This window comes from Akebia trifoliata, chromosome 15, assembly GCF_017979445.1.
Source record: "Akebia trifoliata isolate Shusen 1 chromosome 15, ASM1797944v1, whole genome shotgun sequence".
Classification (NCBI taxonomy): Eukaryota; Viridiplantae; Streptophyta; class Magnoliopsida; order Ranunculales; family Lardizabalaceae; genus Akebia; species Akebia trifoliata.
This window is the reverse complement of record NC_141389.1, coordinates 26,773,179-26,788,903: the sequence shown is the minus strand read 5'-3', so window position 1 is coordinate 26,788,903 and position 15,725 is coordinate 26,773,179. Positions and strand designations below refer to the sequence as shown.

At 35.0% G+C, this 15,725-nt stretch overlaps 1 protein-coding gene and 1 non-coding gene across 2 annotated transcripts; one reads left to right on the top strand and one right to left on the bottom strand.

Moving 5' to 3' along the window:
• The first annotated feature begins 2,263 nt into the window (after positions 1-2,263).
• Positions 2,264-3,832, top strand: PD1 (prephenate dehydratase 1). The gene has a single exon (XM_086426356.1). The coding sequence runs from the start codon at positions 2,381-2,383 to the stop codon at positions 3,635-3,637; it is 1,257 nt and encodes a 418-aa protein (XP_086282482.1). The 5' UTR covers positions 2,264-2,380; the 3' UTR covers positions 3,638-3,832.
• A 5,351-nt stretch (positions 3,833-9,183) lies between these two features.
• On the bottom strand, positions 9,184-9,264 carry TRNAL-AAG (transfer RNA leucine (anticodon AAG)). The gene has a single exon. It is a non-coding gene; the product is annotated as a tRNA-Leu (tRNA).
• Positions 9,265-15,725: the final 6,461 nt, after the last annotated feature.

The window sequence follows — 15,725 nt, the reverse complement described above, 5'->3', positions numbered from 1 at the left end:
GCAGAAAAAACCAAACGTGTAATAAAAGAAGATTTATTTATTTATTTGTGGAAGGGTTGGTGGTGGTATACACATGGGTTGGGTTTAAGTAACCTTGGTTTAATGGATGAAAATGGTTCAAAAAGTTGTTGAGATTCTAAAAAGAATAACGTTCGAGAAAAATGTGGGGACGTCTATAATGATCGAATTAATAAGGTTGAAAATGACGACGTAAAATGGAGTGCTTTCATCTGTCTTATTATGAATCAGAGTTGTATGTTGTAGAGTTTCGTATGTATAGCCTGGTGGCAATTAATTAAACAGGTACTCGTGATTGTATTTGTGGATGTATTATTATGTTTAATGACTTGGACCAACAGAGAAATTTTACATGACCACTAACACATGAAAAAAGTCGGAGTCTAGTAAGACATATTGTATATCTTACTATTTAAGTCGGAGATTAAATCAACGAAACGAGTGGTATTAGCCGAAATACTCACATGTTAGTCTAGTTGAACCCTTAAAAAGACTCAATCAAAGTATTTGCAAATGGTAAAGTCAAAGTACTTAGCCAAGCGTAGTTGAGTGATCCCTATGATTAGGAAGACATTATGAAAATAGAAGAAGAATCCAAACAACGAATTCCCAACAATCTTTAATATTTTAATTCTAATTATATTCTTATATAGAAGTAGTAAACAATAATTATTAAAAAAATCATAAATTAACATGAGATTAATAAAAGACAAAAACATAAAGTTTTTTTGTTCAAGAAGGATGTTGATGATCTCATGATTTTCTCCGAGAAAGTTTCCAAAAGAGTATAAATTCTTCGAGTCTATAAATATCATAATCAACATACAGATAAATGACTTTTAACTTGTTTTCTAACTGAGCCCATTGGATTTTTTCTAACTTGATCATCAGAGGGATTAGATTTGAGAAATCCTCCCAAATTTAATAATTTTTACAGAAATCAAAGGAAACTCTTCATCAAGATAAGAGTATTGGGGTGAGGTAATCATTTTTACCTTCAATATCGAATATGCTAAAATTAGATATCTATCCAAGGTGTTTGAACTACATAATTAGTGATAATTAATTTCAAGAAGAAAAAAATAGAACCATGGTTAGTAAATTGTTGCAGTAACAAATAACATTAATTTACTAAGAGTCGTGATAATTTGACTCTTTTTTTTCATATGCTGCCATCACAAAACTGTAAATCCTTTGCTTCGGGATACTCAAGAAAAAATATTTATGGTTTTGTAATTGCCAAGTCAGAGAACGTATAAAAGAGCATTTGAAAAAAAAAAGAGTAAAAAAATCACGACTCATTCATTAATCATTGACGTTATACTAAAAAATTTTAATGCCATGCATGCATTTTGAAATATTTATTGAATTCGACTTAGTTATACTTTCCCCCATTGCTAGACCTGAGGAATTTAACATCGTACCCAAATTCATATTCACATATAAAAAATGATTAATACTGAATTAGGTCATCCTCCTAAAATCTCAAATAGAACTATCTAATACTCGACAAGACACACATAAGTGCATTGTCCAAGAGGTTTCTTTGCATGAAAATTCGATTGTGTGTAACAAAGTTGATGTTCCTTCACATATCGACAACCTGGATAAATGATGATCTTATCTTTGATCAATCTCGTGATTTAAAAGCTCATCGATCTCATCTGAGTCCTTCTACATAATCTTTAGTGAATTCGATCTCATCTTACTCCCACACAAAGATAAGATTCGGATTAGGATGAGTATTAATTTTATATTAGATACATTGAACCTTGATTTGACACATTGCAAAGCAACTTTGAGGTATTGGGTTCAAATCCAACTTATCCATATAAAAAAAAAAAAATACATTGAACCAAATATCCTTTAATGTCCATATATTTATTTTGAATTAAATTCATGGATTTGAATGAAATTAAGATAGGTTTTTTTTTTTTTTCTATAAATAGTGTAAGTTGCAGTATACTTTGAATGTGTGGGACCCACCCTAGATTTTATTTGAGGAGGCATATCCAATATACCTCAATATTCAGGGATGTAAAACTTAACAAAAGGAGAAAATAAGAGAAAGATGAAGAAAGCGAAGGGTAGGTGACGGATTGACCGACGCACCCCTCTCCCTACTCCACACGTGACACGACACCCTCACTCTCTCTCTCTCTCTCTCTCTCTCTCTCTAACCCCTCTGATTTAAATACCCCTCTACACCCATCTTCACCTCAGCTTGAAGTTCTCTTCTTAGCGAACAACAAGCTCTCTCTCTCTCTCTCTCTCTCTCTCTCTCTCTCTCTCCCCGTAACTTCTAATTTCCCAATTTTCGAATTTTTTTTCCTCTAAAATACCTACTATATCCCCAGCAACCATGCAAGCAATCTCACCTTCTCCAAGCTCAACCCTGGAATCCCTAATTTCAGACACCAGAGCCTTAACTCTAACGAGACGAGTCACTCCGCGTTACCGGAATCGTTCCCCAATCGTTCAATGCGTCTACCGCCCCGATTTGGCCAACAATTCGGGAGGAATTGGATCCAGTCGACCCGACTGGCAGAGCTCGTGCGCCATCCTCGCTAGCAAGGTCGTATCTCAACAACAAGAAACGGAGAAGAACGGTAACGCTGACTTAACGGCCGTTAATGGTCACAAAACCTTAGATCTCGTCTCCATCGATAATCTCCCCAAACCGTTAAGCATCGCAGATTTCTCTCCTCCGCCGATGCACGGTTCTCAGCTTCGCGTGGCTTATCAAGGCGTCCCTGGCGCCTACAGCGAAGCCGCGGCTGGTAAAGCTTACCCTAAGTGCGAAGCCATCCCTTGTGATCAATTCGAAGTCGCGTTTCAAGCCGTCGAGCTCTGGATCGCAGATCGAGCCGTTTTACCTGTCGAAAACTCGCTTGGTGGAAGCATCCATCGAAATTACGATCTTCTCCTTCGTCATCGTCTCCATATAGTTGGTGAAGTTCAGCTACCCGTACATCACTGTCTCCTCGCTTTACCTGGAGTGAGAAAGGAGTATCTGACACGTGTCATAAGTCATCCACAAGCGCTCTCACAGTGCGAGTTGACTCTGACCAAACTCGGACTCAATGTAACTCGCGAAGCGTTTGACGACACAGCTGGAGCGGCCGAGTTCGTTGCGGCAAATAACCTCCGTGACACAGGTGCGATCGCGAGTGCCAGAGCTGCGGACTTGTACGGTATGCAGATATTGGCGGATGGAATCCAGGACGATTCGAGTAACGTGACTCGATTCGTTATGTTGGCTCGCGAGCCGATTATACCGAGAACGGATCGTCCTTTCAAGACTAGCATCGTTTTCGCTCACGATAAAGGAACCTCGGTGTTGTTTAAGGTTTTATCTGCTTTTGCGTTTCGAAACATTAGTTTGACGAAGATCGAGAGTAGGCCACATAGGAATCGTCCGATTCGACTCGTGGATGATGCGAATGTTGGAACAGCGAAGCATTTCGAGTACATGTTTTACATCGATTTCGAGGCTTCAATGGCGGAAGTTAGGGCACAGAACGCACTTGCAGAGGTTCAAGAATTCACATCGTTTCTTAGGGTTTTAGGAAGTTATCCAATGGACATGACGCCATGGATTCCTTCTCGTGAAGATTGAGAGAAATTCAGCTTTATTTACAGAATTTGAAACTTTTTTTTTCTGAATTTTAGTTTTATTAATTTAATTTTTCTTCTTGGAATTTATTCATGGTTTAATGATCCGATCCCAAACAGGCAGACTGTTTGGTAAATGTTTGCTGTTGATGTGAAATCGTAAATGTTCGTTGGTATATATCATTGAAGTTTTTCGTTTTTTGTTTGTTTGAATGTAGGATTGTAAATGGGGGTACCCAACTAATTAAAATTTAAAACTTAATTGTTTTAAGCTTTTATTATTGAATTTTATATTAAACGAGAAAGTTACTGTTGCCACACCAACTGTCTGCAATAATTTGGTATGACAGTAACAGCTCTCATAAAAAATGTGCTCATGTGAGGATTATAAAAAGCTCATTTTCATGCTCGTTCTACAAAAATTAATTAGGGCAAGTCTACGGCTGCTTTGCTGTCAACTTCTACACTTCAGATCTCACCAACTTAGCAAAGTTAAACCTTTTTACAAATATGAATCATTTTTATAAGAATTGCGACTGCATAATAAAATGTGTTGTTAGGTCAAAAATGTTTGCAAAAGCATTTTTGGTATTTGATTGTTCGATTTTTTATACATTATTAACTTTCTACTTTTGTGAAAATTTGAAAATGGATAAAGTACCAATTTTAATTTTGTACCTCGTACAAGTGTTGATAGTGGATAAAGTTTTGATCATATGTGCACTATAGGGCTAATGTATCCTTCCATCCAAAAGATCGTCCTAGAATACTAGGTTTTAGGGTTAGTAAAAAAAACATAAAACGTACTTGATGTTCCCCTTGGAGCATTTATATTCAAGTCGTGATAATCTAACTCCCCTCTCTGACATACTCTCTTGACGTGGCATGTGCAGAGAATCGAAGATTTTTCTCAAGATACAAAATTGCACATCCCCATAAATACGTGGTGTTGTGTTTCCTGAGGAAAAAAAAAATCTAAGGTTCTACATACATGTTGCGTCAAGAGAGTTGAGGGGGCGTATGTCAAAGGAGGAGTCAGAAAATCATTATTCTTTATATCCTTAAGAAAATGCGCTAGTTGCCTTACTCCAAGTGTTGTAATATGATTTCATTTCGATCGTTGTTACATGTCTACAACATTAAATTCTTTCCGTGTCTCCTTATCTCATTGTCACAGACCATCGATCGCCCGACAAATGTTTAATTATACATTCAACATTGATCGCCCGACAAATGTTTATTTTCTTGTCAACTCTAACAATCAATTTTGACACTAGTCGTGCACACAAACGTCGTTGAGCTCTGTCTTCAATCCACCTACTTTATCCCTTGGAAAAAATTTATATCACGAGGTATCATCTTTAGCAATTATGAAGTTTAGAGTATAAATCTTTTGTTGCTAATTCTCTTAAGGTATTATTTAATAACTTATTACAAGTATTTATATAATAAATCAATAAAATTAATCTCTATTTAGAAAATATTTATATTTATTCAAAATTCATTTATAATATTTTTATCACAATATTTTTTATGTAAGAAGTAAAACAAACTAATAAATAAATAAATAAAAATAAGAAATTGAAGAATGAAGGATGTCTATAAGTGCGGACAAATTGTTGGGTGGGTTGGTGGGCAAAGGCGCATGACGAAACAGGTGTGGTAGGTGAGGAATCGGACTTTGAAGCTTCACGACTACTTCAAAATTTTGAAGCCTCCTCCTCGTTATAAGACACGTGGCATTTTATTTATTTTAACTCTTATATTTCTTTAATATTTAGAATACCTCCTTACAAAATGCCACGTGTAATCCAAAAGAGAGAGTCTTCGAAATTTTGATGCGGGACTGCCGCTTCAAAGTTTTTTCTGGTAGGTGAGAGGGATGCGCGTGTTTGAAAACAACTTGTCTGACTCTGCTTTACGTTTTGCTGACGTCATGGATCCACTTTGATAACGTAACGGACCGGTTTTGGATCAACTATGTCTAGATCCGATACAATATGAGAAAGTATGTAAATTATATTGGATTTGGATTTTGATCAAATTGTCATAAGTTTGGATCATTTTATCTGATTCAGTTGGGATCCAATCGACTTTACTTGAATAATGCTGAAGTGACCTCAAGATTGCACCTCACATCTCACATCTCACATCTCACATCCTAATGTGAAAGTGTGTCGGGATCATAGATGTTTTTTATCGAGATACGAGACAAAATAAATATATGGTTCCCACACACTTTCACGTTAGGATCTTGAGGTCACTTTAGGATGTGTGACATGAGGTACAATCTTGAGGTCACTTCAGCCCGACTTATTTTCTTATATATTTCCAAATAATGTTGAAATGACCTCAAGATTGGACCTCGCATCGTATAGGAACAATAGATGATTTTCCTCAAGATACGAGTGAAAAAGCATCTATGGTCCTTATCCACTTTCATGTCAAGATGTGTGCGATATGAGGTCCAATCTTGAGGTCACTCCAGCACGACTCTATATTTCCTCTTATATTAAATCAAACAATAATGCTGAAGTGACCTCAGCATGGAACCTCATACTGCACTTCTTGACGTGAAAGTGTATGGAAACCAAACCATAGATGTTTTTCATCGAGATAGGAGTGAAAAAACATCTATAGTTCCTATCCACTTTCACGTCAAGAAGTACAATATGAGGTTGCAGCTTGAGGTCACTCCAGCACAACTCTAAACCAAATTCTCAATCTGGACCATAAGTAATAGGAATCCTTGGTAGGCCCATTTGACTTATAAATATTATATATAAGAAATCTCATAGGCTGGAACAGGTTGTAAGTAAGCCCGAATGCTGACAGATGGGCTGCAAACTTGGGCATAGGTATTTTGTTTGTCCGGGCTGGACTGACCCATAGATGGGCCAGGATTGGTCTAAGATTTGGAAGCACAATTATCACCAGGGCCCTATGTGGCCTGGCCCATTGATACATCTAAGGTTATGGTTCGGAAGATTATCCAAGTGGGAAAAAATAAGAATGTTATTGGGACGAAAATTCCTACTAATGGGCCAGTCATTCCCATTCAATGTGGATCCTTTATTGTTTTTTAGGCCCAACAGTTTGGACTTGGGCTGGATTAGACTTGGGCTAGCAGAATTTAAGCCTCACTAAAATCCAGCCCAGTATTGGGAGAGGTATGAACTCTTATCATATTAGTACATTAAGTGTCCACCATTTGATTCTGTCGGTTCGGAGCCTTCTTTCGAGTTTTCGGGAGATTTCTTTCACCCGCATCTACAGAGAAGCCAACAGGACTACTGATTTGCAAGATAATTTGGGTTGCCACGTTTTGGATTGTAATTCGTTCCCTTGTGATCTATTGTCTATTCTTGTTCAGGATAGAAGTAGTATGCATTATCCGAGGTTGTAGCTGGTTTGGGTCTGCTTTAACCTAGATAATCTTTCAAGAAAAAAAAAAAAACATATTAGTTCATGGAGACATGGATGGGGTCCCTTTTTTTTTTTTTTTTTGCCTTGTTTTGATGGAAATTGTAAAATTTTATGGAAAAAAAAATGTTTTTGAGATTTTGTATATCATTATATTTCTTTTGGCCCTTTTCAAAAAAATGGATGACTTTACTCTGTCCTCTACTGCCATTAATATAAGGTTGTCCATACTTACTCAATGTTTGGACATGGTTCCATATAAATATCATCGTAAAATGTTCAATGATGCAATTATTTAACAAAATCGAGTATAGGATTTTCTTCTAAATATCCAAGAAAGGTTTTAATAAACCCAAAATATATTTTCCTCGCCTCTTATACATTATAGAGTTTTTCAAAGATGATTTTGATTCATTCCAACAATTTGTGATGCCAAATGATGAACAAAGAATGACATGCTCAGAACTTCAATGATTTAGACATTACTTCCAATCCATTATTATTTTAAAGATTTAGACTTTTTATGTGAGTGTCCATTTTGTCCTTAATATATATGTTTGTTACATATTCCAACTTCTGCTTCAAGATCTTTTGTCTAGGAGAAATAGAAGCTTAGAGTCTAGGAAGCTACATCTAGGAGAATCTTGTTTGTTACAGAAGTAGATGAAAAAGTAGTAAAGAGGGGTCAAATTGATTTTGTTGTTTACTCGATGAGTTAAGAAGAATGAGAGGTGAAATCATCATGACACCCCCATACTTTTTTTGGTCTTGACTTCTCGTAACTTCAGTGATTTAGACGTTACTTCCAATCCATTATAATTTCAAAGATTTAGACTTTTTAATTTTTAATTTTTATTTTGAGTATCCATTTTGTTATTATTATATATGCATTTTGAGTATTTTAAAAAGGTTTATATACTGATGAATTCACCACTTTTCAGCAGTGAGTTCTTTTCTTTACAGAAAGAGGGAATTCACTATTTTTTAAAATGAATCACTTAGGGTATGTTTGTTACAAATTCCAGCTTCTGCGTCAAGATCCTGTGTTTAGGAGAAATAGAATCTCAGAGTCTAGGAAACTACATCTAGGAGAATCTTGTTTGTTATAGAAGTAGACGAAAAAGTAGTAAAGAGAGGTCGAATTGATTTTATTGTTTAGTTAAGAATAATGAGGGGTGAAATCATCATGGCACCCCATACTTTTTTTAGTCTTGACTTCTCATAACTTCAATGATTTAGACATTACTTCCAATCCATTATAATTTCAAAGATTTAGACTTTTTATTTTTTATTTTTTTATTTTAATGTTCATTTTGTCATTATTATATGTGCATTTTTGGTATTTCAAAAAGGTTTATATAATGATGAATTCACCACTTTTCAACAGTGAGTTCGTTTCTTTGCAGAAGGAGGGAATTCACTATTTTTGAAAATGAATCACTTAAGGTATGTTTGTTACAGATTCCAGCTTCTGCTTCAAGATCCTGTGTCAAGGAGAAATAGAAGCTCAGAGTCTAGGAAACTACATCTAGAAGAATCTTATTTGTTACAAAAGTAGATGAAAAAATAGTAAAGAGGGGTGAAATCATCATGACACCCCCATACTTTTTTTGGTCTTGACTTCTCATAATGGCTCTTGTAGGAAAGCAGACCCAATAAGATTTCTCAAAAATGAAGTTTTGGACTTCCAACAAAAGTTGTTGAAGCAGAAGATGTTACCAACAAACATGTTTTTCCAGCTCAAAGCCTAAAAAGCCGTAACAAACAGACCGTACTCTTATCTCGATCGAGTCTAGAATAGTCTAAAAAACAATATAACTTATTTTTGTTCAAGACTTCAAAATACCATTTATATTATATTATTCGTATTTGAACCACAGATGAAAGGATGAAAACAGAAATGTAAGAGGCCAAAATTATTTTCTAAGGCATGTTTTAAGAATATTTATCAAAAAATTCATATATCCATTTTGATATTTTTTTATTTTTACCAAAACAGGTACCGATTGTATGGTTAACCACATTTGTGATTTTACTTATTTTAGCCTTTTATTGAACCTCAAATAAAGACACAATTTTAAAACCAAATTATGAAAGATATGGTTAACCAAATTGGCAAAACCGCTTTGTTGAGAGTGGGATTTGAACCCACGCCCTTTCGGACCAGAACCTTAATCTGGCGCCTTAGACCAACTCGGCCATCTCAACAATTGATGTTATATTTTAAAATATTTTAGTAATATATTTTTTTTTTGAATCACAGATAATGGGCAGATCGTACAGACCATCTTGGCCCAATAATTTATATTATAACCTCGAAGTTGGTTTGATTAGGATTATGAGGCCTTATATATTATAATAGTTTTTAGATAACTTCACTAAGGAAAATGCTTGACTGACTTCGGTTGACACTGCACTGACATGACTATTCATAGACAACCTTTGATTTTTAAACTTGTATCTCAAGGAAAGAAATCTATGGTTATATGTGCACTTTCACATTAGCACAGTATCCTACAAAGTCAGTGTAGCACGACCCTTTTACTATAGTAATGGGTGCAACTTGGTGTAAAAATTTTGGGGTCCAGCCCAAAATTTATAAATACTAAACCAAATCCAAAGTTCCCCAAAAATTCTTAGAAGGTAAAACTATAAACAAAATCAAGATAGTATTTTGGTTTGATTAAATTGTGCATCAAAATCCAATTCAAGATGTACTGGCTGGTGAATCTTCTTCTTCCATTTTCATTCTAAGATGTTCAAGTCCACTTTCGTCATCTCAATTCACGTTCTTTTGGTCTTCCACTCTTTCGTTTATAATCTTCAACTTGAATATTTCTTCTAATTGGAGTTATAATCAAAATTTCTTAAATTTATCTAAATCATCTTAGTAAATTATTTTTTTCATAATTTATAATCTTGGCATTAGAGTTACTTTTACATTCTTCTCAAATGCGTATATAAAATTGTTTAGCTTTCCTAGTGATTTTACTCATCAAGCGCTACATTCTAATTTTTCTTTTCTTTTTTTTATTATTAGTTTAATGAGTTCAGTAACTAGTTGCTGACGGGATTTGAACCTAAGTCTACGGTACCATCACCCAAAGGCTTTATAAACTGGGTTAACTACCATCACGTCTGACTAGGGGGACCAAATGAGCCAGGGCATATGGGTCCCTCCCCGAGCACGTGCAACGCTAGCACAATAAAGTTGGTCTTACTTATAAGTTTTTTTTTTTTTTTTTCGTAATTTGATTGGTATGCGTTGATAACATATGACACTTTCATTTTAATATTTTTCTCTTTTCCTATGAACAATATTTTCCTCGAAAATATTCTATAAGGAGTAAAGTGAGGTTGAAAATGATGGATTGGTGATAAGGTTGACTAGAGGTTTGAAGGAATTTAGGTCATTTTTCATTAATATGTAAGAGAAGACTAAGCTCAAAGGGCATGTCATCAGTTTGAAAACACAGGGTATTGATTTCAAATATCTACCAAAACATAGAGGGGTATTCTAAATCATCAAAAAAAGAAAAAGAAAAAGAAAAAGAAAAAAAAAAGGTGATTTTTAATAATACCCTACAAAATTGGTGATATTAGACTTACATCCTTGCAACATGAACGATTACCTCGACTGAAATTCAACATCCTTTAGGTGATAAATTACCGAAAACAAAAAGATTGATTTTATTAAAAATACCTTTCAAAAAGTTAAATTACATAATCAAAATTTAACCGTTAATTCATCAACAAAAAAAACACGATGTTAGACTTTCGGTCAAGCGGGTGGACCTTAACTTGCATTTTGCAAAGGAGTAAGCTTAATATCATCAATTTTTGCTAGTGGTATTACTAAAAGAGCCATGATTTTCTGACTTGAAATTTTTCACTCGGTCGACCTTTGGGATACACAAGGAAAAAGATCTACGATTCTATGTCCTTGCCACGTTGACCAAGTGGAGACCGAGTGAAAATTTTCGAGTCAGAAAATTATTAGTGTTACTAAAATTCCCAAAAATTAATGATAAGAGGTTGGAGAGTTGCACCAACAGAGATGGTGTGGCAAACCAAACTCATCTAGAAAAAGGTTAATCTCCCTCTCAATAATTTTAAAATAGCATGTACTTATCATAACCTTATCAGAACTGCTGATACAATCTTCCACAACAAATTCCATTGAAGCAAAGATGGACCCAAAAGCCTTTGGTGATGAAATGTGTGTGTGTGTTTGTGTTTTTTTTTTTTTTTTTTAAACTTTAAATGACCTTTACCTAATCAAAGCACTGATAAAATATTCAAGTCAAAGCTACACCATTGGATCATGACCTAACATCTAGATGTTCGATGGCTATCGTAGATCGCCATCTTACAAACAATTAAATAAATTAGTATTAAAGTTGATGACATAATCCAAAGGATTAGAACATTATACCACGTTGAAAGGTTATAACACTTATGATACCAATTTTATTTTATTTTTTTATAACGGCTGATCGGGTGTGTCTAGCTTTGGCCAGTCCATAGACCGTGGTCTTATCCAATGATTAGTTCGGGGGCACATGCAACGCCCACACAACACAGGCACCAGGTAAGTAAGGGAGGGCCCCTAAGGAATTAATGTTGATATTGGGTATCAAACTCACAACCTACGGACATTAATTGCTTATTGGTACAAATTTGCTATTGAACCAACCTCTCGAGATTCTTCTGATACCAATATTGGGTGAGGGCACTGTCTCAGAAAGAGATTCAGTGAAATAGACATGTTTGTGAAGATGTGGACAACTCGCACCTGGACAGAAAAACACTATGAAGCTTTACCATTCCTTGGGATTGGCTTTGGGCCTTTCCTGCGTAGCTTAGGTGGAGGGCGAAGAAGGCCTCCTTGGGGGGGCAAATCTCGATAGTCAGATTAAAAAGATCAATCAATCCAATCACACATTGTTACTCCTACACTTTATAAAAACATTGGTGATATAATTATAAAGCTGTTGTCTTAGTGGTAAGAGCAATGCTTGAAGTTGTGGGGGATGTTGGGTGTGGGTGTGGGTGTGTTGGGTGAAGTGCACTAGTTGTACACTGTCTACCCACTTATTTTTGTCTTATTAAATCATTATTATGAAATTGTTTGAAGATGCCGCACAGGAAAGAACGATGTTCATCTACTATTCTCCAATGAACATTGTTCATCTATAAAGGAAAATCATTTTTTTTTTTAGCTGGCAACAAAAGTTTGGGCATATATAATTGCATGTTGACCTAAGATTGAGCACAAATTGTGTTGACTGTTGTTGAAAGTCAAGGAAACATTTCATGATTTTTTTTTTTTTCATTTTTTTTAAATACCTTATCATTCGTCGCGGCATATGGCGGATGAGCTCAATCTTCTAATAAAAAATGTATTCAAATAGTTGATAGATAAAATAAAGATAATAATATTCATGAGTAGAACCACAAGATCGAACATTTAAGAGAGAGAGAGAGGTTCCATAGCATTATTCTTATTAGACTCATCATGATCAAGCTCGAGAAAGATAGAATCTTATCAGTTTTCTTATCTATGAGGGGACAAGCTTCAAGATAAGAATGACATAATAAGATACAAGCATTTTCCCTTGTTCCGACGGTCTTCCCATAAATCCAATCTGGTGATGGATGTAATCCGATGACCAAGTCAATTATCAATTAACATAATAACCTTGCTATCAGATCTTAAAATCCATGTACTTGCATTCTTATTCCTAAAATCCCATAAGATAAAAATGAATAAAAATACAATCCAAGATTTAATCATGTTGAGCTTTTATTGCCATACCAATTTTTGCTAATGCCCCCTCAAGATGTGTTAATTCTTTAGTGATTTACATATGAATTGTTGTGGAATTAGCAAAAGTTGGTGTGGCAATAAAATCTTTCTCTCTTTGGTGTTTAAATTTTTTTTTTTAAACGTAGATTGCTTCCTTGCCATGCAAGAGCAAAGCGAGGATTTTCTTCTAATGGGGGTAAACTAAATTTAAATGGTACAATTGAAGAGATTGAAGCTATATGATTTTGAAAGAAATTAAGAGGTTTTTTTTATTAGAAGTCAAAGAAAGAGATATTTAGGTTCTTTCTAATTAGTCTATAAGAGAAGGTCTAAGTCAAGAGGTAATGTCATCTTAAAAGTTTGAAGGGGAGTAGGGACGGAGTTAGGATTTTGCTCATGTGGGGGCAATCAAGAGTAGAAAAAAATTTGTAAGGACAATTAACAGTGAAAAAAATAGTTTTGAAGGCAACTAAGAGTGGAAATTTTGTTTGTGGTGGCCATAGTGACAGATTTTTTTATCCATCGTTAAAATATGTCGCAATAACACATTAATCCATAAAATATGAAAACTCTTATCGGGTCAAGTGCCCCCACTCTAAACCCGCCTTTGAAAGGGAGGCAAAAATTATAAAAAGGTGAGGGAGTGAGGGCAAATGAGTATGTAATTAGTTGAAAATAGACTTTTTTTATGAGGAAGTGCAATTGTGTATCCTGAGACATATAAATCTACAATTCTCGAATCTAACCATGTCACGGAGTCGATTGAGAATACCACCTGACAAGTCATATTATCACGACTATTAATAAAAAGTAGAGACAAGCTATAATGGCCCTTCAAGAGTGTCATTTGGCTGTTAAGTAAACGCTTTTGTTGGTTTTCGATACTAAGATCAAAGCATGAGAAAGAGAGATGAGCATCACAACCACTTCGCTTCTTTGGTTGTTTTTTTTTTCATAGGAATAGTAGAACACAACTTTTTCCCAGGATGCCATTGCATTGGAGTTGGGATAGATTCCCTCAAAACCATTTGTGGTGCACTGATGCCATCCCCCACAAAGCAAAGTCAAAAAAGCAAAAGTCCCCACCACTCACAACAAAAACATCAAATCCCATATATGACAAAATCTTAAATTGTCCTCTTATTATTCGCTCACAAGTAAAAGTTTGATGAGATTTATCAGTTTGACCTTACATTGTGTCATGATTTGTACTTTTACTATCGACTGCCCCATTCTCTCTGGTATATTTTAGAGACAATTTAACAAGCAGACCTTTAAAAAAAAAAAAAAACTTCCTTGAAATTCTCACAACTACAATGGAACCTCACTTTATGAAGTCTATTACCCACCAAACCTTACTTTATCAAGTTTTGTTACCCAGCAAACCTTGAATGAGATCTACGTCAAAAAATTCAACTATGATGCCCTTAGGGCAACTACAACAACTCTTTAGATGTCAAGGCTCTTTATTATAAATAATCAAATGTAAACATATGAGTCCAACACTCTCTAGATGTCAGAGTTAAAGTAATTAGCACAAAAATTGAGACAAAGTCTCACTACATGTAATGAGAGTAGGGGTGTCAATGGGTACCCATTTAATCAAAATTGAATCAGAACCAAAAACCCTGGTTCTGATTCCCTTTTTATTAGAATCGATTAGAGCCAGGTCTAAAATGGAATCGAATCGATAGGAACTGGAACCATTAGATTCTATCCAATGGTCACCTACGAGTACTTGGAACCGATTTATTTTATCATTTCTTTTCATATTATAGATGATATAAGATTTTTTTTTTCAAAAATGTTGGAGTTGCTCTTAATTTGTTACTTAACATACCCTAGAGTGGATCAATCAATTTGTGGCAGCCAAAACATGATATGATTCAAAGGACAAAATTTTAAGTACTTTGAAAACGAAATCCAAAAAATAAATAAATAAATTTTCATTGTTGAATTTTAGTTTTAAATTTGGGAGTCCGCCATCCACTTTCAACCATGATTTTAAAACTCGATTTCGCGTCTTGTCTCGTATAGGCCCAATACTTAGTCGTCTCGGATGAGTTTTCCGATACGTTTGAGATGTCTCGTTCAAAAAATTAAAAAATTGAACATGAGTCCTATATCTCAGTCAAAAAAGTGACTTTGTGAGTTGGTCTCGTTCATCTCTAATACCGAGTTAACTCGGGCGATACATTTCGGTCTCGGACGAGTTTTAAAACCATCCTTTCAACACCTTTGATAAAGGAGTACTGATTTTCTGACTCCCCCACATGGCATACTCAAAATACGATCATGATGTGGCATATGCTAGAATCATAGAATTTTTTGCCTCGAGATACACAATTGCACATATTTATTTTTAACCCGAGGCAAAACAATCTATGGTTCTAACACATGCCATGTCAAGAGAGTATTTTTAATATGCCATGTGGGGGAGTCAAATTATTACGATTCTTGATAAAGTTAAAAAATGATTGTTTTTTGAATTTTTTTTCTTTGAATATGAGTTTTTCCATGAAATCTAGAAGACTGTGTTGTTGGATTGCCAATTTGATAATCCATATGTGCCCCACTATCCAAGTCTTAGTAAGTTAGTCTTGCTAGCCCGATTCATAAAAGTAAGGTTTGTCAGTAACAAACTTGATAAAATTGCAATAGATAAGGGACACTACAGGAAAAAAGAGAAATAGCTGCGACTTTTAGTGACGGTCAGATTTTGACCGTCGTTATAGAGTACTTTAAGACGCGTCCCACTGAATCACTCCCTCCGTTTCTCGTCTCAAAATTGAAAAACCTCTATGTCTATCGTCTCAAACTCAAACACTCTTAAAGTCGAAAACTCGATAACCATTCTGAT